Source organism: Hesperophylax consimilis, chromosome 16 (assembly GCF_061612785.1).
Source record: "Hesperophylax consimilis isolate HC1 chromosome 16, BYU_Hcon_1.0, whole genome shotgun sequence".
In the NCBI taxonomy this organism is placed as follows: Eukaryota; Metazoa; Arthropoda; class Insecta; order Trichoptera; family Limnephilidae; genus Hesperophylax; species Hesperophylax consimilis.
Genome location: NC_142851.1, coordinates 22024856 through 22052793, shown reverse-complemented (window position 1 = coordinate 22052793; position 27938 = coordinate 22024856). Strand labels below are relative to the sequence as shown.

Genomic DNA, 27938 nt, shown 5'->3' with positions numbered 1-27938 from the left:
CCTTCGGAGGTTATAATGGAAAATGATGTTTTTGGCTAGTTATGTCCTTCCGAGGCTTGAAGGGTTAATTATAAATTTTATGAAATGTAAATTTAATCACTGTTATTTACAATATATAAATATAATATAAATTTACTTGTAAAATACTCACTACTGTTAAATTTAACGTTATTAAAGATAGGCACCGAAAACTTATTAAATACATATGTCACCTTTTAGATTTTAGTATATAATTTATATTTATAACTCATGGTCATTTTTTTCCAGCTTCGACGTGCGGGGTCGCCAATTCTCCTCAGCCAAGCTATGGTCCTCCCCAGCAGGCTTTGGACCCCGCGCCTACTTCCGGGCCGCCGCGGCGCCCGCGCAGCTGCTGATCGACGACGTACGCGCCACGGACGCCGGCGTCTACCGATGCCGCGTCGACTTCCGCAATTCTCCCACCAGGAACCTCAAAGTCAACTTTACCGTTCTGAGTGAGTTGAATTGCATAATTTTATTTTTTTATTTATTCATCGTTATTACTGTTTTCTGTACTATACCCCATGGTGCAATTTTTCACAACTGAGCATAATTATTAACTTCAGAAAGAAGTTTTTTTATTTATTTTTTTTTTTTATTTAATATTAAATTTACAATTACATGTTATTACATTACATTAAGTTTATTATCTTTTTAATACATTACAGTACATCGTGATACACCTTTTTTTAGAGCAAATGCTCGTGTTAAAAAGGCGAAGAAACGCGTGTAAATAATAATTTAACATATTTTTTCAGAGAGGGTAAAGATCATGAAAAGAATTTTTATTTTTTTACATACATATATCAAATAGAACGATTCCTGATATCCTAAGGTATGTGGCTTTGATACTTTCACGCAAGGACCAAACGTGGTATTTTGATACTTTTCGGCATATTTTTCACGCAATAATTCCATATTTTACTCTCTGTCTGTCTTTTGAAGGCTACCATGGCAACAATTCGACGACATGTCGTGTAAATAACTTCCCGAGAAGTTGCTTTCCATACCTACTTACAAAGTCTTAGGAGTTTTAAAGAAAATCATGAAAATATCAAAGTATTTTCGTTATTTTAACAATTACTTACGACAAACAAAAAGGATTTTTTCAATTGTTTTCATTATTCCTCCTCTGGATTATCAGTTGTGTAAATTGTAATTCTAAAATTCAAATAAAGCACTTAGGCGAGTCCATTTTTTAAATTATTGGAATTCATGTGTATACAATGGCACTCATAGTAGAAAAATATAAACACAGATTAATAATATTATAAACAAAGAACAGAGCGTTAGCCCACTTAATAAGTGTCAACAAAAAGGTTTTAGAAATAATCCACACTTTTGCAGCACATCAGTACTGCAGAAATTTGAAATCAGAGAGTCCTAAATTAATAAATAAATCAAAATTACATTTTTTTAATAAATAATCAGAAATACTTTTTGTTTTTAATAATTTCATAGTATTAGTATGAAGCGTAGAGTTTATTTGTCTCTATCCACTTACCAAAATATGTTATCTTTTTTCTTGCGTACCTGGTTTAATTTTCAGTAAATGTCATTCTCTTCGTAAATTCTTTTAATTTTTCCTGAAAAAGAATGAGATAATTTAATGATTTATCTTGGTATGCTCAAATGATTCATTTCTGGTTACATGTGGATACGTATCAAACGTTTTGATAATTGTAAACTGCAGACAATCAAAATGAATAGTTTTTTTCATTCTAAAGAATCATTTTTGAAATAAAACATTTATTTCAAGTCGTTTTATAAAGGAAGTTTTAAAGCTCAAGTTAATGTTGTAATTTTTTCCCCCGGGGCTGCTCAGAATCTCAGAAAAATCCAGATTCTTTAAAGAATTGAACCAAAAAGTAATAGAATGTGTCTGGATGTGAAATACACCGCAATTGGAGAAGAAAGATTTGTTACTTTGGTTTTCGTGAGAATGTAACAATTGGGAATTGGTGGGCGGAAGAAAACGTCCAAAATATGGCCTTCCAGTAATATAACACAGAATTATTATAATGGCTGCCACACATACATAATTCTCCCTTTATGACGTTAAAATATGTCAAGGGACTTCACGTCCATGAAAGTGTGAAAATCTAAAAACCCTTTTAAATAACTGTTTTTGGGTTGACACGTAATGTTCCACCACGAATACAAAAATCGTGGTTATTATTTTAAAATAATTTCCACCGCACGAAAAACAACGATTTTTTTGCATAAATTTAATTAAGTTGTCGTAAAGGTGACTGAATAAATTTTTTTGTTCAATATTAAGAACCGAAAATAAAATACTGATTCGTCCTTGTCAGCCAAAACGGGTTTTATAATATTTTATAAATTATTCATTATTCCATTATTGTCTCCCGATCTTTTTGATTTCGTTTTTCATTCAATATTTTAACCTTCTAAATTTACAGACATATTTTCAAGAAATATTGCACAAAAGTCCCAAATACTCTTAACCATCTGGAATCAGTGAAAGGTTTTCCTATTGAGAGGATAAAGTCATTTCTATTGTAAATATTAGTATTTCACCAGGGCGACAATGATCCGTCACACTTGAAACAGGTTTGATGAAACTAAAAATGAATCCTGCTTTTGAGAAAAGGGTTTCAATTTGAGCTTTAGAACCTATTCAAGAACCCTCTTGACTTAACGTTCGCCTGCTGATGACTCGATACGGTTAATTACTAGCCCGGGACTTCTGCCAAGGTGAATATTGATGAAATGTCGCTAATAAAAGGGTGTTTAAACCTTATTACAGTCAACTTGCATATTAATGCGACGACAAGCGTTGAAAACAGTCACGTTTCAACCTGTCATGCTACAAGCTTAGGGGGGAACTAAATCTCCCACCAATTTGCCTATAAATGCATAATGTGTCTCCAATCTCCTTACCTTTTACGTTTATGTTTATTCGCTTTGTAATTTTGTTATGATCAAAGAGAATGTCTATAAAATCATTATCTTATTATAGAGGCGCGTCAAACACGAGTTTTTAAATAAATATATCAAACCATTTGAATTGACATCACATTAATAAGTATGCTATTATCTTGTAAGGATTTTTCAAACCCAAACCACATTTTAGTCCTATAAATAATGACTAAACAATGATTAAATTTTTCGTTTTTATTATTTTTAAACGATTTTTTAAAAGAAAAACACTGATTAAGATAAATACTGGAGAAACTCATATGTAAGTGGTAGTTAATATCGGTACAATTTTTACGTAGGTATGTTGGTATCAAAATCATAAGTTGCTCTTACAATACAGTACAAAACTAAAAAAAGAGAATTTCTCTTTAACTAAATAAAAAAAAAACAGACTAGAGAAAAAACATACAAGGATGTAATGTGGAAATATACAGAAAGGTACTTATCCAGAAAGAAATGAGTAAAAATAAATTATGCCTGATCACATATACAGGGAAAGAAAGTAGAGAAAAAAAAGATACAAGTCTAAACGGAACGCGACAAGAAAATTATGTATTTTAATTCATTAATGTACTAACTGAAAGAAAAAACTTTTATTTGTATTATTAAAACTTTTGTACAGAACATAATAATTAGGTTTTACAATGGGTTGTTTTCATCGACCAACAAAGTCTATTTCGATGGTTATTTTGTATCTTTTGTACACTGATCTTCCATTAAAGACATTTGCTCCTGGGTGAAAGAGATTTAAAAAAAATATATTTGATTTTTTTCATTATTCTGGGTGCTTTTATACTTGGAAGAGGATTACAAAGTGTGTAGGCTTTATGGTTCGGATATTTTATCCTAAATTTTGTAGTTTGTGTGTTCGACTATAGACTGTTTTCTTATATCGAGTATTGGGGTTGTAGAGTGGATGTCTTGATTGTAAAGTCGCTTGATGTTAGTGTGGGTTGATTGTTGAGTAATTTGTAGGATGGTTCTTGTAATTTCATTTTTGGGAACCATTGTGATTGGAAGGAAACCAGAAAGTGAATGGATATTCTTGATATGTGCATCCCATTAAATCAATCATTGGCTTTATTTCTTATAATAATATTCCTTGTTGTGAGCAGTACATAGAGTGAATTATCTTTTATAATAGAATCATTTGTCTTGCTATCGAACGTCTCCATCATTTATTTTTCCCTTTAACAAATAAATTTCGCAATTTTCAGTGACATTCTTCTTCGTTTTGGGTTTTGGTTATAAAAAAGCATGATTTATGTATTTGATCATACTTTTCAAATCTTCAGAGTTCAGATTTTAGTATCTACTATGTATTCTTGGGTGTCCAGACGTAAATTTCATTTACCAAAATTGCATTGCCAGAATTATCCTTATGATTTAAGATTTTCACGGCCAAAAGTATTTTTGTTATTTGTTTTTGGGGTGTTATGCCGTGTTGCGCTAACTCCTTCTTTAGCCAACGTTTCGGACAGCATTGCAGTGTCCATCATCAGGGCAGATGTGTTATTTTTAACACATCTGAATAAAAATAACACATCTGCCCTGATGATGTACACTGCAATGCTGTCCGAAACGTTGGCTAAAGAAGGAGTTAGCGCAACACGGCATAACACCCCAAAAACAAATAACAAAAAATAATTATCCTTGTATGAAATTATAGACGGGGAAAATTACACATCTAAAATGGCAGCTAATGGATTTATGCAGCTAATGGATGGAAATCTATCTTTTCAGAGAATTGAGTTTTAGAAGCTTTAAATGATCGTTTAACAGCTTTCTTATTTGAAAAAAAACTATTTTTACTGAAGAAAAACAAAAGTTAGTTACAAAAACAAAACGCCACTTAATATAATAATCTATCGTGCTAAGAAACCCTCAAAGGTAAGTTGTATGATACAAAATACACAGAGTTATTATGTTAATATAATATATGGCAACATTACTGAGGAATTCACTTCTCAGGTACTCTGTGATATATTAGACGATCTTAAGAGAAGCAACCACAGTTATGTTGGTGTGGGAGTATTATAATAACCCTGAATCGCGACCATTATAGTAGCAAGCTTTATATGAGAAATACTCGAGGTTGTTAATTAAAGTTGTGGAATTATCATTACTTTATTACAGCACATAGGATGGATATACAAGGATGTTAATGAGCAAACTGAAAGTACGGGGAAGGGCTGTTGTTGTTGATGTTCGTACTAAGGCTTGGAGGTAGATCGTCTAATAACAAGTCTACTTGTTATATTTTGTTAGTTGTGCCGTATTGTAGTATTACTATAGTCGTGGAAATAAGTTTAAATGTTTTAGTTTTCCCACAAAACTATTTGAATGTGTTGATAATTTGATAGTTTTCTACATGTAATTTTTCAATTTGTGAGGCGGGTATGAGTACTGCCTCCCCAGGAACTATTATTGGAAAACCGATACCACTTCCTAATGGTTTTCTACGATTGGTGGCAGGGGTGCCCGAGGTCATTTGGTGACGATTGTTTAGGTCTTGGCGGTGGATGCGTCTACCCACCTATTGTATTTAGAATTTGAGAGACTGGTTGAGGGAGATTTTGTTACCTCTCCAGCACGATTCTATTTACCCATCACCGTGCACCACAGTGGGAGGGATAAATTGGAACGTCCTTCAATCCTGGACACACTAAACCTTAGATTTCTACCCACCCCTAATCCTTTTTTTCCTTCCCAGATCTTCTTCTTCTCCTTTTCTTAAAAAAAAACCCTCACTCACTCACCCCAGCACTCCGAATTTCCAGAAATATTTTTTGTGTTTCCCAGGACGCCAGCGCGATCACTTGACTATACGGGCCGGTACACGGAAAAGACCCACTATTGTAATATTGTCTTGATAGAAATGCCCTCGCCCTATCAACCGTTGGAGTGCGGGCAGTACGTAGCTCGTTGCAGTCAAGTAGCGGGAGGTCCTGTCCAGTTGTATAGGACGTCGGCGGTGGCTGGTGACGCAGCTTTTAGTTGAAAATCAGAGACGGCAAATAAGTTTTTAGAAAACGATCGCATTCATAGGGTGTTATCTCAATCAGTTGCAAATTTTGAATAACATTGATATTTTGTGGTATCAGCTAATATATATGTTCAGGTTTGCAAGTAGTCCGTACCGTATTCGATTTATACGGCAATAATATGATGTTTTTTTCTCGACTTGTATAGCCTAGAAACAATTGTTTTGATAATCTAATGAATTTAAATAACTCTTCAATATTATGATTTTATTCGGGAAAATGAAGTCATCGAACCCGCAGGTGTGTAAATTTCGGTTAAAAAATAGCAATTTAACTCACCTTTCTTTCCTTCGCCACGGTAATACAAATACAAATATCTTCCACTCCAAATATGTATTTATGGTAATGCGAGAAGTTTGAGAAGCATCGCAGAAGTTTATTTGTACACAATAATAATTAGATTTTCATCATAATTAAGACACGACAAAGGAATACAGCGTTGTTTGATTTAAAATCAAAGTCGTTTAATCATCATTACATTCAGTCAGTCACAACAAACGCCGTACGGTGGTCATTATTTCTTCAAACACACAAAAATCGTATGTCATGAATCCAGACTGACAGGACGATTTAAAGCCGCGGGTGACTGTGGCATCCATCACCCCGTGACATAATTCGTTTATCGGTTTTGTGTTCTGTAACTCAGGCCTGAATTAAAATGGATTTATTTTGTATTACAAGTAGGTTGTATTGCAAACAGCATAAACATAAATATACCCTACACTCTTTACTTTTAAGGATCTTGATTTGAATAACAAGGTACCTACTTACACAATTTCCTTTATTTTCTTGAGAGTTGTTAAAAATTACGTATTTTTAACTGTTTGTGATATTTTACCATTACGTGACAATGTTTGACAAATTTTTTACCACGTTTGACAATATTGGAACTATTTCACCATTTTGATGGCCGACCTAGTCTGAAAAGAAAAAAAAATAAGGAGAGTTCACCGTTTTTTGGTTTGATCAAATTACTCTTGGGGAAGTTTCACTAGCTGTCTTGAAAGAATATTTCAAATTCCTTGATGAAAATTATGTTTCCAGACTTAATTACTTGATTTTATTTACGTTTTTCATTAAAATATCCGTGCAAATTGTAGTACTATAATACATGCATCGCCGATTTTTGGAATTTTAAAATTTACCATTGTACCTATGGGAATACATTTCACACTTGTACTGAATTGGATTAATATGAATGAAAATATTATTCTCCGCTCTTGGATGCAATATTTGAACGTTTATGCTATTATTATGTTAAAAACGACATTATTTGGGTAAAACGAGTATATTCATTAAATATAATAGATTCCATCATCGTATTTTCAAAATGATATTTTTACATCTGAACACGTGTACCTAAAACTTAATTCCATATTTATTTAATTATAACGTGAGGAAGCCTTTTTTCATTACAATAAATGTATTACTCAGAATTCATGACAATGCCTACGCTTGAACGAAAAAAGCAATATCTTTTTCTTAGAGATTGACTTAATTTCAAATTCCTTCTTTGGCATTTGTAAGTTAGGAGAATTTTTATAGAGGTACCTATTTTTGGCAGAAATTACTTGTTTTCTCAACGAGAAATAAAGGTGTTAGTTAAAAATAAGGGTTCAAACGCTGTCGGGATCAGGTTTAAAAAAGGGTCAAGACTCTTATCCCCACCGAGAGTTTAATTTTACCAGATTAACGTGGTTAATAAAAACACTCAAATCTTAATTAAAGTTTAACTTTCAACCGGCGTTCATAATTAATATTTAACCTTTACCTATATTATGACAGCCTCGTTAAATACTGATTCGTTAAAAAGCTCTTATAAAGCTCTACTGAACACTCTAGAACCGCCTTCATATCTTGTCATTTTAACTTGATTGTATTTCTATGTAAGCAGTGTTTTTAAAACAGGATTTTTTTAAACGCGAATTGTTTTTTGTCAGTCTTAAATGAAAATCAAAGATCTATCCGTCTTTTCACATATTTTTTGATACCGCAAAAGAACCAATTACTATTGCCTTCCTTGTTTTGTGAAATTTTGTGATATGGCAGGAAGTAGAGAGAATAGAAAGAAGTTTGGAAGTGTCTGACTCTTTAGATTTAGCAACCACCTTTGGTCAAGCTAATTGAATCATAGTTTCTATTCTAAATCATTGTCTCTCTGCAGATCTGTACTGAAAACATCTTTTACCGCAAAACGATTTACAAATGTACAATAGTCTTTTTTTAATTTACAACTTCATTGTAAAATAAATGTTGTGAAAAACGAAAAACAAAAAATCTTTCCTTGACTGATTTTTAAACCATGGCCAGTGGTTGAGGGCTAAGGATCTTAGCATTCTGTCACTGAATTCATCATGGCAACAACCTTCAATCATTTTGTGCAATTATTTTGTTCTCTGTTTGCACTTATTATACGTTGAATATTAATACGTAAACTTTCTTAGGCTTTCTCGTCAAAAATTATGTTCCAAATTTTCCATTAATTTTCATATCAAAAATACTAAAGATTAATTCCTGTACAGTTTCCTCTTTGCAGAGCATTTTGTATAATCACCTTCTTCTGACAGCATCCCTTTTGTTTTGAAAATACGTGACGGTATTCACCCGCGCGACGCTTTCGTGTTCGTAAGTGTGCATCTGTTTTGGTACCGTTTTCAGAGTGGCTCAGTTTTAAAGCATACTAGCAAAAACGAAATAATTTTTCGTGCAATGAACGTTCTGCGTAAATGTTTCCCATAAAATTCAACGTTTATTCAATGACGTCAAACAAAGTATTATTATAGAATCACTGTTTTCTTAATAATACTATCTTTTTCCAAGTGGATTTCTAATTCGTGTTTTTTTTTCATTTATGTGCTTTGAAATGTGGATCCTAGGTTATCTTCGTTTTTTTTCTTGCATTGAGTATAAAACTCAGATACAGACATCAAAGCGATAAAAATTAAAGATACATCATCGTACACAGTCTAATAGCCTCCGTGGTCAAAGGTTAAGGCTTTCGACTAAAGCCGGCGCCAGACATGTGTTCAAAGAAGTGTTCACATAAGTGTTCACATGTGTGGCACGGGCATTTGATACTGTGTTCACTTATTTGCGCACTTAAGTGCGCTTTGCCGTTCCTTGTCGGTTTCTTTAGCGCACATCAAAGGGATCAAAGTCAAAATATTTGCATGCCTGCCACACTGCGCGAAGCCCAGTAGCGCGAGCGTCGCCGTGGAGAGTTGTCGTGCCGCGTGCGTACACAAACAAGCCATAACCAAGCGAACTAGCGATGGAGTGGAACAATGACATATGGGACCCAAAACGAAAAGGGCATAAAAAAAGAAATAATATAATAAATAATTACTAGTACATAAATAATATAAGCAAACTGTTTCGACCAAATCGTCGTCCATGTTATGTGAGGTCTATTTGAAAACTATGAGCTCAAAGAAGTGATCAAATCTTTGAACACATATCTGGCAGAGACACACATAAGTGACCAAATGTGTGAGCAAAGTCTTCAAATAAGTGTTCACTTATTTGAACACATGTCTGGCGCCGGCATAACAAGCTGGAGGTCGCGGGCTTAAATCCCGGCGTGCGCAAGTAATTTTTTTGAATAATTTGTGTTATTTCACAATTTACTCATGTATGATAATACATAGTTTATTTGTGGTACGTTCTAGAGTGGAATATTCTATCATTATCGCCCTGGTGTAAGACCACCATTCAGAATTGAAACAGTGGAAGGAGTGGGGAGAGGTAAGAGTGGGCTGGGTTTTTCGGAATTAGGAATTCCGTCTTTCCTGGTCTTTCCCGTCTGGAACTGGTCTTTTTCATCTAACAATATTAATTTTTGACTTTGGTATATACTTGCTCCTGATAAGGTGAACTTTGTTCATGAAACATGTACAGGTTATATATATTAAATTGATGTAAACAAAGTTATTTGTGTTTTAATATAATAGATATTAAATAAGCTAAAAGTCTTGCAAATTTTCGTTGGTTATGCCTAAATGATATAAATAAGTTGTCATAGAAATAAGTTGTAAATTCTAAATGGTTGTATTAGATAAAAAATGTAATTTTTTATTACTATAAGAAAATACATGCGTATCTGCTGATTCCGAAAGGTAATTTTTATTTATTTGAAAATACAAATAAGATTATTTTCAGATATATTTCCCGTTTTCCTTGTCGTAATTTTAAATTGGCAAGATTTCAACTAGATCTAAATAATTATTCGTACAATAGACGAGTTTACGATTACAACAAAATTCGTCAAATTATTTTAGCTTCGTGCTCAAATACTCATTTCGATATGACTTATTTATTTATTCATACATCCGCCTCATACCATTGAACGAGCAGTCGGTTCCCAATTTTTCAGAGGCTGTTTACACTAAAACATCTATGCAAATTGAATGGTTTTTCCCCAAAATCAATCATAGCATTCAGTCTCAAATATTTAAAAACGCTTTAACTCTGTTCAGTGGTTGTGAGTGAGTTTAAGTGATTGCTAAAAATGAGCTCGTGCAAACGTTCCTTTCGTTTTTTGGTTTTATTGCAACAGTTCTGTGTTTATCTTTACAATATGTTGAAATTTATGAATGTACCAATAAACATTTTATTAAGATTTTTTGGTGTATTACCGAGTTCTTTTTTTATGTTTCGCAAATGAGTCCCAACTGCTTCCAACTGTAGGGAGCCAATGGGATTCCCGATTTGGGTATATTGTGGAGGCTGAAGGGAGTGATAAAGGAAAGGAGACAAGGATGAGAAAGGTTGGGAATTACTTGACTATTCAGATCTGTCCAATAAACACGGCTAAACCTATTTTTTAATGTTATAGTAATGTTCATAAGACAAGGTTTTTATGCATAGTACAAAAAATAACAATTTTTTATAAGCAATAATTACTCGCCTGAAATATATATACAAATTAAAAAATATCTCCCGAGTAAAAATAAATGCCGCCGATGGGAATTGAACCCGCACCTCCTGATGTCCGGTCAAGTCCTCTGAACCACTGAGCTACGTCGAAAAACATATAATAAGTAATAATTGTTGATTGAAGTACTTGTACAAATTGAATTATTTGGCGAGTTGTGAATAATCCGACGTAACTCAGTGGTCCAAAGCACCTGAACGGACATTTATTTTTACTCGGGAGATATTTTAAATTTGTATGGATATTTCAGGCGAGTAATTATTGCTTTTAATAATTTTTTAAAGGCTAAACCTGTTACAATCGTCTTTCAGCAGGGCGAATTTGAAAGTATCTACCCCTCTCAGCATCTGCTAAAGTTATCTGTTAACAAAGCAAAATCAACTCGGTTTGTTTTATTTTTTCAACCCGAGTTTCATCTTTTCTACTTAAGGCCGGCCCCGAATCAAACGGCACCTGGCGCTGATGAAAACCTCAAGGACACGGTCTTGACTCCTTGGCTTTTTGGCAAGTCGGCGCCCGGATTGGACTGCTCCAATTGCGCCTGCATAGAACCGGCCCTAGTTCCACTCTCCATCCTTTCTTGTTCAATAATCTATGAGAAATATTTCTTCTATAATATAATTCTTGGCTATTTTGTTAATTTAACTTATCTTAAAAAATCTATAAGCAGATAAGTTAAACACTTCCATGTCTGTTGAATAGATAGATTTACATAATTCATCGTCAGTAAATTTTGCTTACCTTTGAATAAATTTATTTCAAAGAAGGGGCTTCGAGACAACATGCTTGTGAAAGCATAGCTTAATTATTCGCCTTTTGTATCGCTTTCAATAGGAGGATTTGAAAAACTACACTTTCCAGTAAACGTCCTTCAATTAATTACCTCCACTTTATAATATAACAATCAAGGACTTTTTTGAATTACCACTGGTAAATTTTAGTTTTACGGGTGAATTTTTCGAATATTCAAGTAGATTCTTGTAGTTAAGTAGGTACTAAAATAAATTTTTAAATTTCTCTCTCTAGATAAAGTCATGTAGGTTATAGTAATGGGAAGCTGAAATATGCCAGCTTCTACAATGTTTAGTGTGCCGGTTAGTAGCTTAGTTGACAAATGCGTCGGGTTCTAGACCCTGTATCAAGACATCTCAGGTTTAATACTCTGCAAGCCTTCATCATTGTGAAGGCAATGTTTTCCGGTTATAATTATGTTAGTAAGGGTTTTTATGTATTGTCAAGTTGTTAGTGCCTAGAAATGGTTTTCTTTTTATCAAATAATGATATGTCGTAATATTTTTGATTTATTTGTTTGTCTTACCCACTCGATTGATGGTGTCATATACATACATTTGATATATGAAACTTCTTGCCGCGGTTTAAAAGCCAATGAATCCACGTAGATTTCACCGTCTATCCCATTTTTTTCGGTTCCATTAATTTGGCACATTATGGCAGCGATCGCTCAAAACCTTTTTTGCAAACTTGGCATGTTATGCCAAAACAAAATGACTGGTTTAGGTGAACAAAATTATTTACCGCGATTTAAGTCATTTCCTTATCAGATATATAGCTTATTTTACAAGAAAATACAGACACTGACAATAATAAATTTACAAACAAAATATTTTTTTTTAATATTGATGACTATTTCTCACAAATAAAACAATCTCATAATAACAAAAGTTGAAGTAAACGCCATGTGTGCAACATTTTTTTTGAACAATTGAACGAGAAATAACTTTTTTTAAATAAGTAATTACACTTGGACGAAACCGAATAGTAACTATAAGTTGTTTATTAATTGTTTTTCCACAGTTAATTTTTTGTCCTTCTTGCCAAATAGATTAAATAGGCAGATATTCATTCTTTCCTACATTTGAGCTTAAATATGTGAAATGGATCAGTTTTGACAGTTAGGGTTACCACTCTCACGGCGCACCTACTTGCTTAGACTGTTTCAAAACCTCCTCTGAAGATAGAGTCGAACATCAGTGGTGGTTAGCGTGATATGTGCTCCTGGTAAGAAATCTGTACCTGTCTGTAGCGAATAATAGTTCAGAAACGTACGCTGAGAACGTGATCCAATGTGAATGTGAGAATCATACTGAGAGCGCGCAGGGGTGGCGAACGTTGTAACACCCCTGTTTATTGCTAAGGGTTATTTTTTTGACAATTACATAATTTTTTTATTCGATGTTAAGGTAATTTTCTCCTTAAAATTGAACGTATTATAAGCAAACAAATAACATAATTAATATGATTTTCAAGAGATGTAAAAAGAGGTTGACGCCCCAGAAATGAATGCCGAAATTAAATAATAATTAAACACTTCATTTTAACAACTGTTTTTAACAACACGTATTAACATGTTTCAGAACCAATGGTTCCTTCATTAAAATCAAGTGAATCAAAAACTAAAATAATCCGTAAAGTTGAATGTTTGCTTTTGTTTTAAAAAAAGCTATTTTGAAAGAAGGGGGAAGGGAATGCAAAACAGAATTATTTAGTAATATTTAAATTCAGTATTTTACTCAGACCGTTATCCCTGGAGGGAAAATAGTGCCATTTTTACTAGTTTGGTTTCATGCCTCTTTTTATTTAAAAAAAAATATTTTTGTTAATTTAATTTTCGAATTTTTAAAATACATAATATACTTTATTTTTTGATATAATCAATAGTATCTCTGGCGGATATTTTATGTGGCGAGGTAGTCTGTATATTTGATTTTAATTCAAATCTACAATACCTTTAATTCCAATATTGACGTAATTTTGCACACTTGACCTGTCAAATAAGAGGAAAGACATTGATACAAGATTTCAAAAAACCATCCCCATCCCCTTTTAAAACCAAAAAAACAGATTTTTGATACTTCTTTATGAAATTTTGCACACTTGACCTTCAAAGTAATAAAAACCACATCTGATTTCGTAAAACTCTGCGGAAAATCCGGTCAACGCCGGAGACTTCAACTATAAATGTAAAATAAAAAAGAGTGTCTGTGTCAGGCTGGCTTTGGTTATTAAAACAAATCTACAGATTCATTATGTTTAAAGCCCGAGTAACATCGGGACTTCAGCTAGTTTAAATATAAAGTTAATGCAATTTCCCGTCAGGATCCCAATGCCATCCCTCAGGCCTGCCCGGCAAGGTGTTTGTTGCATCTCAATAGGCCACGGCCATTTGATAGCTCCATCCATTACGGCCACAATAACACAAGACGAGACCTGCTTACCATTACCTCTCGCAGATTGCAGAGATCTGTTCGGGCGACGGAAGGTTCCGGGAAGGGATGCTTCGAACCCAATGCTAATGATATACCATTGCATCCATTGTTCAAAATAATGTTAAAGGGGTGCTTTATGGCGCATAGCCATTTATCCTTTCCAGTGCCATATTATATAATGGTTTAGAGACAAGCAAAAAATATTTCCACGTAAGCAAAATTATTTCGGAATATCAAAATTTCGTAAAAATAAAATTAACTCTATAAATAAAACTGTTTACATAACCCACCTGTATAAGTATTTGTTGAATCATTTTTCGCACTTCATAAAATGTATTTTTTCTTCATCAATAAATGGGCGCTTGAATTTTTAATAAATTAACTTATACTGTGATTCGTCTCCAGTAACCATTTCAATCGCTTTCATGTATTTTGTGATTTTCAACACAAGTGACTTTGTTGTGTGTAGGATATTATACACTAAGTACTTTTTTTAAAAAATCCTATTTATTGTGTAATTATCAAAAAGAATTATTTCAAAGAAATTTTATGAAGCTTAGCTGTTTATTGTTGACGGAATATTGTTCCTTCAAGTTCGTAAGGAAAAATTAAGATTTTTTTCAAAAGCATTAAAGCAGTATGACAATGCTATCGCGATTCTTATTTTAAACTCTCAATTTAGATACAAATAGAATATTTTAAATACAATATTTCTTTTCTTTTGGTGTACGGTGACATGTTTATATTGTTTATGTGGTGACCGGATAAATCATCACAATGATGATTCATCATATCTTTAAAATAAGTTTCACCAATCATGTCCATCAAATTGTGAACAAAGGTATGAAAACCCTTGGCTTCGTATTAAGAATAACTAAAAACTTTAATTCTTTACAAGCCATTAAACTATTATGCGTATCTCTAGTAAGAAGTCTAATTGAATATTACTCAGTAGTTTGGTCTCCATCTTACAAAATTCACATTAACAACATTGAGCGAATACAAAAAAAAAATCTACGTTTTATAAATTTTAAATTAAATATCCCTGTCGAAGACTTAAAATACAATTTCTTATTAAATACATACATTAGAAGATAGACGTAAAATAAACGATTTAACGTTCTTATTCAAAATACTTAACTCTAAATTCGACTGTTGTGAACTCCTGCAACTTATAAACATACATACACCCACAGTAACAACACGACAAAATACAATATACTACAGCAGCACACATAAGCGTAACTACATTGCCCACTCTCCGATACAACGACTTCACACCATGGGAAATCATTACTTGGGTGATGTTGACATATTCAATACCAACTTGGCAAGTTTTGTGGATCATTTAAAACATTTATTTCAACAATACTCCTAAACACATCATGTAAACCTACTGTAATTTTCTGTTTTTGTTTCTTGTGTTTGTATGACTTGTTGCATAGCTTTTATCAAATGTAATTTTCTTTTTTTGTAACTTTTAAAGTATCTGTCAAATTAAAATTATATATACTACCAACCATGTAAAAGCCCTCTGGGCGTTAAATATGCGTCATGGAAAGTGATGAAACAAAAACTTTATTAACTTGGTTAAGTAGGTTAGGTTACGTTAGGTTAGGTTAGTTTTAAAAAAAAATTCATGGTTTCTAATGACTTTATATCACTTTTTAAAAGTGTGTTGTATTGTCACTGTGTTGAGTTATCATGGAACCGTTTATGTAATTTAAAAAACCGACTTATTTATAAACAAGTTATGTTGTTTTGCCTTTCAGAGCCACTATTCCTATAGAATTTAAAATCCTTTTGGAAAGCAAAACAGCTGTCAGGCGTAGTAATAATTACAAAGCAGAACTTTATTTTAAATAAATATTTTTTTTAAATTACATAAACGGTTCCATGATAACTCAACACAGTGACAATTCAATTGTTATAATATTGTTAAAAAAATAAAATAAACATCTAAAAATTGAAATGGAGTTCTATAAATTATCGATAACAATCAACTGAATTTTAATAAGGATACGAAGGCATTTTGTTCACAGATTTTTATTATAATTAATAAAGAAAATCTTGAAACTCGGGCATAGTTTGACGGGATAGGGTAATAGTCAATAAATATACATAGCATGACAAAAGAGTGATACAATAATTTATTAATGGTTTTCTAGAGAAAATACGATTTCTAATCTGCATGAATAAAAAAAAAAAAACTTTAATATGCCATAAACCTAAAAATACATATAAACTTTATTAGTATTTTTTTAGACATGAAATTTGTTTCGTTGTAAAAACCTCTTAAAACACTCGAAAAAAAATCTTTGTTGATCTTTATGAACACATTACTTAATTGCTTCTTTAAATAAACGGTGTAAGAATTGTAAATTTTAGTGTACCATTAATTTCTAGTACCGAAAAAACACCTCCCCTAAGTAAAACCATGTATAGCTTGAATATATTCCGTAATTTTACAACCCCTACGATCGAGGCGGTAAATTAACATATCTTGCATCGCGTACCTACGTAAAACAAATATGAACATTTCATGGGGTAGGCTAACGTGTTGCTAGAAATTAAACCCTTAACAATGTTAACATGTATTAAGGTATCATTTATAATATACGTGACGGAAATCGCTCAGGCCAAGAAATATTCCCACTGAAAGTTACGCATGAACTGGTAGAGAAATTAGGAAAATGCGTTTAAAACACTGCGCTTTCTAGTTCCAATGAGACTTTTTAAATAAACCCCGTCTGGTAAATCCGACGGATAATCTTACAAAAGTAGGTTTTACCAGAGGTATCAGTTCAATATTACACATGGTTGAATTTTACTTTTTTATTAACCACACAGGAGGCCCTGAGAAAAAAATCCCTCAGAGTCGATGTATTCTTTGGATATGCAACGTTATGCTATCTTTTTAGGGATATGTATTCATCCCTTTGACTGCGGTGCAAGGCGATGGGTCGAGGGAGTTCGGCTTTAAAGATCAAAAGGTCTTCAACCACTCTCTCCTGATCCACGCAGTAGGTGAAACCTTACCCCAAGAAGTCGGGCGCCCCCGCTAAGTCACCAAACGTCGCGAACCACTTGGAGTGGCAGGGGTATTGGTTATGCCATAAATGGTTCCCGGAGCGGCAGTACCTATTCCCGCCTTCCAAATTGAGGATTAACTAACCAATATTATATACTGCCAGAATTAAACATGGAGTAACCAATATGATAGGGTCAAATTGTTTAGTAAACTTATTTTCTCGAATGGTTCAAAATACACTAAATCAGTGACACGTGTATTTTAATGCTTATAAAAATTTAACCTAAAATATTGTATTGCTGTATAGGAACCTATATTAAACATTTATAAGTAAACCATAGACAAAATGCTAGAAATAATTATCAAAAAAACTGCCTCAACACAGGTTCGCATAGTGAGGCAGGTTATGCACAACTTAAAATAAAATATATTATGCCATATCTTTATAACACTCTTACATATTTACTTTTTCTTCTATTATAAACTGTTTATCGTAACATTAGTTTTTCAACAATGTCTTTGTTACTAACTTAAATATAGGTATTTTACTTACTAATGATATATTATATATTCTGTAATTTTTTTGATGAAATAAAATAAATTTAAATATAAAAAAATGATCAATATTGAATTTAAAATTTTTTGAGTCATATGAGTTTTTAATACGATGATAACATGAATTTAATATTTAGAGTGTCAAAAATTAGTACTTTAGTTTCCCATAAATATCACAGTGGTGTTGATACGTGCTGATAATTAATTATTTAGACAAAATAAGTAAGTATCTTTTTCCTTTTTTACATTGTAAAAAAGAAAAAAAAGATACTAATTCTGTCAAAAAATTAGTACTTTAGATTCCCATAAATAACACAGTAGAGCAGTGGTGTTGATACGTGCTGACAATTAATTATTTAGACAGAATAAGCAAGTGTCTTTTTATCTTTTTCAAAAGTATAAAATACCTAATTTCGATATTATTTGTGACCTAAGAGTTACCGATTGAAATAATTACTTTTGTACGAAGTCGGCAGTAATAATAGTTTTCTAAAAAACAAATGCACAACACTGAATAAAGTAAAGTGGCACTTTTTTTTCTTTTTTAATTTAAGCACCAAAGGGTTAAAATCATGTCAGTTGTTGCCAAAAACTTCCTTCTTATACTTGCTGGTTTGTAACTTCCTAACTTTTCTCCGAGTAAATTTCGGTCGAAGGGTGTTTTCTCCAAACCACATTTACAGGAAAGCCAAAAGGATTTTATAATTAGACCTTTGCTTTACCTGCGTAACTTTATTCATCAATCATTTCCATATCGTGAACTGCCAATAGACTGTAAAGCCATAATGAATGGGCTGGCAAATCATGAACACACTTAGCTCAAGATAAAACAGCCCTACAACTTTCAGACCGCTTTCATATTTTAAAAAAATGTTCGCCGTTAAATCAACGTGTATTTTACTTGTCACTTGTTTGTGAGAAACAATGCAATGCATAATTAATCATAACAAACAAGCATTAAGGTTGTTGCATTTCGTGAAAGTAAAATAGGTCTTTGTACTTAATTAATTAATAACTGATGATTAATTTGTCGGCGTCTTCGTGAACACGTAGACTTCGGTGGTGCGTAAGAAATGACCCAGTGGTAAACTAATTATTACACCATGGTTATTTCTATGAAGCTCATTTCCAGGATACATGTATATATGAGGAATTGGACAAGTTCGATAAAAATTGCACGAAAACAAATCTATTTTTCAGGTGGGTCATTGGTACCCATCATCTCTGCTTGTATTTTGTTTTGACCTACAGAAATCGAGATTTGAATCGATAAATGACTTATTTGAAGTGTCCATACTTTAACATAAGTTTAAGAAAATTAAAATAACGTTTCATTCCTTTTACAAAATAAAAATTACAGTGTAAGATTGATAGAAACACGGCAAAGGAAAAGTGTACGGTACGATGAGACATGCACAAGAAAAGCGCAACTAAAGTTACATAGGCCGGCACACGGAAAATCCTGATTATTGTTATATATTGATTGAGATGGCTGGATCAGTTTTCCAGAAGAGCAGTGTTGGTTGTGGCAGGTGACGCAGCTTTCAGTAAGAATCAGGAATGGCAATTCAAGTTATCAGGTGTTTCTTCGACGAGTTGTAAAAATTGAATAGTAAATATATTGTTGGTGAAGTATTTATAGTCTTCCACAGTTGTTTGTGCGACGTCAGCTTGCAAAACTTATTACAGTTTCTGTAATATGTATCAATAATATCAGCCTGCTAACAAACAGCCTTTGGTTAATATTTCTTTTAAAAAATAGGGTCATCACACTCGCGGGTGTGCAATTGATATTAAATGCAACAATATCATGTTTCATATAGTCGACTTGGCCTGTATCGCCTGGTAACAGAATGTTTTGATGCATAAATCGAGTATTATTGGTATTTTCAACTGGTAAATATTGTGATTTGGAAAAAAGGGGGTAATCAAACTTGCAGGTGTTTACTTCAAGTTAGTGACACATTGGGTAGCAATAACTCAATCTAGTTATATGATCTGATGTTCGATACAAAAAGGATGCATCATATGACTTCAAACCTACTTAAAACAGTTTCCTTGAGATTTTACTGAAGGTTAAAATTATTTTAATAATGGCCAACCTCTGGCACAAGATAGCAATAGAAGAAGAATTCATAGTTGAGATGATCAAGGTATAAAATATTACCGTTAAAAGTACATTTAAAACATCAGGTGACTTACGAAATTCATAAAACAGTAGTTGAAGGTTTTGATAAAGATCTTTCCTTTCTAAACAATGCCAAATTTCTCATAATAAAGACGTAGAGTTTCAGCAAATTCTGTAAACAAGTTGGCATCAGATTTCCTATAGGGATTAACTCGCAGAATAGAAATTCTTGATACTTAGACATAATACGTTAAGATTAATCGTGGGAGTAAACAGAAATATGGAATGCGGAATACTCACGTGAAGACTTGAGCGTCGGCTCGGGTTCTCTCTAAAGATGAACTTTCAACTTGTGAGCGACAAACACCTGTGGGAGAAGGGTGTCAAAGAAGGCAATAAATGCTGCCAATTACTATTATGAAGCACATAAAGGGTGTAACGTTACACCACCTGCTACTCGTGTCCCCGATTTCAAATAAAATTAAATGATTTTGGCCAATGTCACACTTTTCGTAAATACTTTGGCTCTTACAAAATCATTTACAGATATTTCATCTCATCATAATTGTAAAATCTTCTTCAGATGTTGTCTATCATCAGGGCAATATTCTATCTGCAGGCTACAGTAAAAAAGCGGCTGAGTGCAAACATAGACGCGATAATTTAATACCCAGGTGCTTTAATTATGCAACAAGTTTCAGGATTGCAGCATTATCCTCACAAACATATCATTTTGAAGCTGTTCAATACCTGATAGTTTATGCTGATTTTTTCAATTTATTGTAAGAACTTTTTAATTTTTTTATAAAGTGTTTATCGTTGCGATGAGAAAAAGGTAGGTATTTATCGCAAAGTGTGTTCAAATAAATTTAAAGTAACGTTACAAAATGTGTTAATTATTTTACATATTACTTAATATGAGATGAATAGTTTACAAGATTATTTGTATAAGTTGCTTTTAGGACAAAAACTCGTTAGTTCGATGTTTTATATTAACATAGACACATCTTACAATAACACTTCATTAAAAAGGTGAATTTTTTGATTCCTTTTTTATTTTATTTATTAGCAAAAATATTTTTTTGTTATTATTTTCGTGAAAACTTTTAATTATTTATTTGAAATATCTACGGGTAATAAACGATTTCAATTTGTCAAAATTTGTGTAATTAAACATATAATATACGTTACCTTTCATCCCGTCGAATTCTTTCCAAGAAAACATACGCCTGTCACATTTCCTTTGTTCTTACCTCGCCATGTAATTTCCCCATTGAAACCGAAGGCGCCCTGCTGCCATGCAAATTGCTTAGCTAAAGATTGACAGGCGCAGATGTGCAACGTTAATCAGGGGAATTAGCAGCGACAAGAGCGATTAGTTCGTGCGGTTCGTCTATTTGAAGTATCGAGGGCGTGATTCCAAAAGTATATAGTCACTAAGTTATTATAACACTAATTTCGGAATAATTCACATAATAAATCATATTGAACCGCCCATTCAGTATGTCAGTAACTGCTTTTATTTCTGTGTTAAGACAAAACACTACGAAGTAAAGCAAAATCTTGTATTTTAGATTTGAAAAATGGATCGTTTAGAAATATTTTGGATGCTTTAAATACTGCAAGTAGAACATATCGTGGCCTTTGTCTTTAAGAAAATGGAAAGAAAGAATATAAGAACAAGTATCATTTATTCTTCTGCCGATTTGGGTTTGCCCCTTCCCCCGTCTTCTCCCAAAGTTAACCTTTATATGACTTTAATATACGACTCATCCAAATGAAAAGGACATTGTTCTAGAAACATGTATATTTTGTATCTAATAAAATGTGTAAACAATGTATACAATTTGTCTATGTCATCACAAAGTAAAAAATCTACTTTCATAAGAACTGTTCTTCGAAAGATTAATAATATATACGTGTACGAATTACCGAATACCATATGATATACATATTATTATTTGTAACCGCAAATCTAGAGCGCGGTGACGTCACACCTGGAAGGGTAATAGTGGCGTGGGGCGGGGGGAGCACCACCGGTGCCCGAGAAGGGCGTACCGTACCATTTATTTTCAAAACATATTCATGCAATAATCATTTATTTTAATTTTCTACGAACTTTCACCCCAGAATAAACGTTTTCTTTTCGGTTTATAACTATTATCATGTCAGCTATCCCTATAGTTTGTTCAAAAGAAAAGGCGAATTTTGAATTTTGGCAGGCTGTGAACATTCGATTATCGTTTTTTTTTTGTTGTTATGTTGGTACACATATGTTTATCATTGATTAGCATTATCAACCATTTTGTATTAGTGGTTTGTTTTTGACAACTGGAAACGTTAGTCACGTTTTTGTGTGTTCTTCGATTTTTTACTTTTGAAAAAATGGATCAAAGAATATGTATTAAATTTTGCGTTAAATTGGAATTAAGTGCTCCAACGCACTTAAAATGTTGGTACAATCGCTTTACAGAAGGCCGAGAAGATGACGATGAGCGTCCTGGAGTTCCAACCACGTCAACAAACGAATAAAACATCGAAACAGTGAAGAAATTGGATTTGTAAAATCGTCGAATCACTATTAAGGGAATTGAAAAAGATGTTGGCATATCAATCGGCTCATGCTATGCAATTTTCTCGGATGTTTTGGGCATGAAACGTGTGAAAGCGTAGTTTGTTCCAAAACAAATTGTGGAAAAACTAATCGTAATCATAATAATCAAACACGATAATGCACAAGCTCACACATCAATGCTTGTTCGTGATTATTTGGACAAAAACAACACCGTAATCATGCCTCAACCACCGTATTCACATGATTTGGCTCCCTGCAACTTTTTCTTATTCCTGAAACTGAAGAGACCAATGAAAGGAATGCGTTTTGCCGCAATTGATGAGATAAAGTCAGAATCGAAGAAGGAGCTGATGTCCATACCGAAAAGCGTCTTCCAGAAGTGCTTCGAGGATTGGAAGAAGCGCTGGCATAAGTGCATTATATCTAAGGGGGATTACTTTGAAGGGGAGAAAATGTATATTGATGAATAAATAAATACTTTTCGAAAAAAATCGAAATTCACCTTTTCTTTTGAACAAATAGTAATATGTTAATTCCAGAGCGCAATTCGATCATTCGAATTCGAATATTTGCAAAATTGATAACCGCCTTTTTTATGAAACTTTTTCTTTTAGTATATTTATTTCCGGTGAAATTCCGTGCGAATTTTTAAGATTCTTGTGAAACCGGTCACCTTAATATTTTATTTATTTTAAAATGGCTTAATTATATCAAAAGTGTTTTATTTTTCACATAAGTTACTGTGATTATCATGTTCAACAACCTATTTCATGTCTCTGACCTGAATTAGCACTTAAGGCCCCGCATTTACAATTTCTACCGATTTATAACAATTTTAACGTTAACTCTTAAAGTTAAAGTTCAATAAAGTATATATTATTTTTTTAAGATAATATCCTATTTCATTTGTTATACCGAAACGTTAATTATGAAATTCCTTCGATAGAAAAAAATCGCAAAGTTATTCTGACAATTATTAAAAACACGTTTTGTTTTGTTATTTAATATGTTATTCACATGAAAAAATTCACAATATATCTTTAAATGCAACAAAAGCAATTGTCGAGAGATTTGTCTTTTTCAAAGGAGTCGTGTTGTATTAAATATTTTCACCGTTTTATTTATATTTTTCAAACCATTTTTGCAACGCTTACTACGGGGCTTTAACCTCCTCGTGAGCTCTTATATAAAAACTATTGATATTAAATACATATTTTGTACTATTCTATCAGTTCTTTTGCACCGGAAATTTTTACTATTTTTATTTTAGTAATTGTACGCCACTGGAGTAGCTGGTAAGGGTTGCTCATTAGTTATTTAAAGGGGGTTCCAGAGAAAAGGTCCTCGCGGGGTGTAACACCACGGATTACACTCCACTAATGAGGTGCCCTTTGTTGTAGAATGAAAATATAAATAATGATTATTAAAGGTGAGAAGGGATTTGTCATAAGAGGTTGATATAGTACATATTTACAAAGTAGATTCTTAATATTTATTTTATCAATTATGATTTCATCGCCATATTCAAAATATAAGAACGAGAAGAAAATACGTTGGAGTGTTGTGCTTGCTTCTGCTTAATGGAAGCTTAACGTGATATCACTATTAAGATTAATTTTCACCACGAATCGGTTTACATTACGAATTCCAAAAAATATACTTTTGATAAATCGAAGCTTTTCATATCATTTTGCTTGAACATAATTAAAATAATTCTTAATTTTATTTATTTTTTATTATTATTTAATAAATGTTTACACGTTTCATTTTTTGACATTTTTTTAAACTACCATACTAGGTATGGTTATAATTATATTATATAATTACTTTAAATATCTTTATATAGCTAAAACTACAGAACAAATATTTTTCATAAGAAATGTATGAAACACATATAAGAAACATTTAAAAAAATACGATATTATGGCTAAGATTATCTGTGACAGTTTCCCTTAAATAAATTTTTTCTATGTTATAAAATTCTTCACAAAAGAGATAAAAACCACTTTTGCGTTAAAATCGACTTTTCTGGACTACGTTTGCAAGCAATTTTTATGCAAATTACCTATAATTGTAGCGGTACAAGGCACACCAAAAAATACATGTTATTGGTTTGTGGCTTCCTCTTAAGCTGATAATTCGGATGGTCATGCAATATCCATCATCAGGGCAGATTTTAAATATATTTTCGTACTATTTGAGTAAATCAATGTCTTGTCTTTTATGACAGACGAAAGCTTTGTGGAAATTATGTCGAAAGCTGAAAATGGTTATTTGACATTCAAATTCAATAACAGATAACGTAGAACGGGAGACTTTTATGTTGCCGGAACTCACCATTTTTGTCACCAGGTTGATTTAACCTTTGAACAATAAAAATATCAGTATCTCGTCACTTATTGTACAAATTTACTACAACTTTCAATGAAATGATAAGTAAATACATCTGCTCATTTATCAAGCCCACAAAAATAAAAAAAATATATATATTCCTACTACTAACGGGCGCGGATGCTATATACGAGATTTAAAAAAGCATTCAGAGCAGCCATTATAACTCTTTTCAGTTATTTATTTGAAAACACTCTTACAATATTTCAAGTAAGAGTGCCGTATATAAGTTTATAGTGCCTCCGAATAAATGTCAACCCTTTCAAGCTAAATCCTTCCTACCCTCTCGAATGGCCCCGATAAAGGGTAATTGTACTCACATGGTTCCGTCTTACCCCCCAATCTGTTCCACGACCCTTATGGGAAAAAACTCTAAAAAATAAATATTATTTATTTACGCAGCGTTAAAATGCCTCGGAGAGTATTATGTATAATTTAGGTAAATACTTCAATTTAAAAAATACCTTTAACTACTTAAATAAATATATATTATAATACACAAATGTTTGTTTGTGGAAATCATCGCGGATCGAGAAACTTCATCACCAACTATTATTTTATATTGGGAGTAGCATTTACATTTGTGGTATTACACTCTCTTTACGCTCGTGATAAGATACTATTTAATCGTCAAATCAGGAAAACATCAGTAGATGAGAGCCTGAAGGTTTTTACGATCTCTCAGCCCAGAATGAGTAAAAAAGTAAGTGTCTTAAAGATTAAGCTTTCTGGACCCAGAATCCTGTTCATGTCACTTACGCAAGGATGTCATGCATCCATTTTCGCAGCGATCCACGCTTGAACTCCGGTAGAATTGTTGTATTGTTCCATTGTCCCGATCCCAACAACAAAAATTGGTCCTTTAATGATATTGTAAATTCACATTAATTAAGCAATTAATAACTCACTTTGTTTAAACATCCATTTTAATGTAAATTATTTATACCATGTCTTAGAAACAAACATACTTTACTTTTTGAATGGGCGTGGCGTGGTCCTGTTTCAATTCGACCGCTTTCAATTCATTCGTGTTTGGTCAATTCTTTTAAGAAGGTAGCATTGTTGGATGGTACATTATTACTCCACCAGAGTTTGCTTGAGCGTGACGAGCTGTCAAATCGGAATAATCAACATTACACGAGGTCTACTTTCACGGTTCACAGAACTACTAGCGTATCATAAATGAACCTTTGATTCTGAAACACTTTTTTTTATTAAAATAGTGCTTTAAACAAAATTATTTATTTTCATTTAATAATAACAACTGGTGTCCGTCCAGGTTATACCATGGTTATACAGATAGAAAGAGATAATGAATTGTACCTCCTTTAGTATGTAGGTACTTAAAATAAACGAATCTGGTCCGTTTGACAGATTCCCCTCACCTAACAAATGGATTGCAATACTTAGAGCATATGCGTAAGGTGGGCATGCTGTCCTTGTTCTACCGGTATTACAATGGAAGATGCTCCAAAAAACTAGCATCATTGATCCCTTCGTCACCGGTGTATAGTCGAGAAATACGCCAAACGCATGCCCAATATATGAACACATGTTTGTACGCGTTATTTCTGCGACTTTTTCTTGAGTTCAACAGCTCGGCTGGCAACGTATTGCTGGCCTCTGTATTTTCTCCTCCAACATAGGTTTCTTCAAGATCCATGTTCACTCCTTCCTCTCTTCAAAAAAATTCTCCACACAGCATCGCCAATGATAACACCCCCGTGTCAAATAAATGTAAAAATCATTTATAAAATAACGAAAACATCTACATGAACTGAGAATAATGTATCAACAACTTATTAAAACATTTTTTCAACCTTATTCTTGAAGGTGCTTATATCGACAAAATAAAACAATAATGATTCGCTCTAAAAACCCAACGACGAATCCATAACGCTAAACTAGCGGCCGTTGGTCGTTAGTAGTACTCCATCTCGGCAAGTAACGGTGCGTCACCATCCCCTGGTACTGTAAAAAGCCCTTTCCCCGTTCCACACTGAATTTTTTTCGTCCCCTAAACAAACGTAACTTTCCCCTGACTGGGAAATGTATAAGGACACCGTTATGAACAGAAATTTTCGGTAATAACTGTAACTATCAATGTTTATTTATTCTTTAGACTTTATATATTAGATATTACAGATCCACGTTAATAATAAAAGCTTAAAATGCACAGCTGAATTTAAATGTAAAAATGGATGGGCACCGCCGGGAAGGGGTTCTTCATAATAAGCGTAAGGATAATTGGGATTACCTAAGCCTAAGTATTTGAACGGTATTGATGACAACAGCATATCCTTGGGTATAAGTTGGAGCGATAGGTACAACTAGAAACAGACAGTAGTTGAGGTGTTTCCTAGAGGCGACCAAAACTCTTCTCGGATTGTGGCGCCTATAATAATTGATGAGGAATGCTTCAGTAATTCTGCGGACAGCTTATTGGTAAACAAAAAATATTTTATTCTGCGTGAAAGGCAATAAAAAAGTGTTAATGGACTTTAGCTACCTAGTTGTGTAATTACCCCTGACCCCCAGGTCTCTACCAAAGCGAAAGCGATTAAGAGTCATAATTTCAAATATGCTTCCATTTGGATTTTTGTCCTAGTTTTTCCCAACGAAAATCAAAAGAAAAAAAACATATTTTTAGTTACAAAAACACCAACAAAACACGGTTTGTTCTGTAATTTGGAAAAATTGGTACTAAACCTAGCTGTACATAGTAAGCCGGTAATGGTGACGTAACTTTACAAAATGGTGTGAATTTGTAACGCAAATGTTTTCGACTCGGAAGGTAGCAGATTTACTGCATCGACATGTGTTTTTATCAATTTAGTTTACTTTTTAGTTTTGGTATATAGAATGATACGGTACTCATTTTTTACGATGATCTAATAGTTGATCCCCCCAGAGTTGGCCCTCCGTCAGTTGGCCCTCCGTCAGTTGGCCCTCCGTCAGTTGGCCCTCCGTCAGTTGGCCCTCCGTCAGTTGGCCCTCCGTCAGTTGATCCTCCAGACAATTGATCTTTCTGGAAGTTGATTCCTCGGACACTTGATCCCATAGAGGATTATTTCTGTTTTCCGTCGTTAT

At 33.1% G+C, this 27938-nt stretch overlaps 1 protein-coding gene across 1 annotated transcript in view; it reads left to right on the top strand.

Moving 5' to 3' along the window:
- side-IV (sidestep IV transmembrane protein) overlaps positions 1-27938 on the top strand; it is a 919468-nt gene that overhangs the window by 679451 nt on the left and 212079 nt on the right. Inside the window, exon 4 of the mRNA XM_089641040.1 lies at positions 268-476. Coding sequence (XP_089497166.1) covers positions 268-476 — 209 coding nt within the window. The remainder of the gene's footprint in view (positions 1-267; positions 477-27938) is intronic.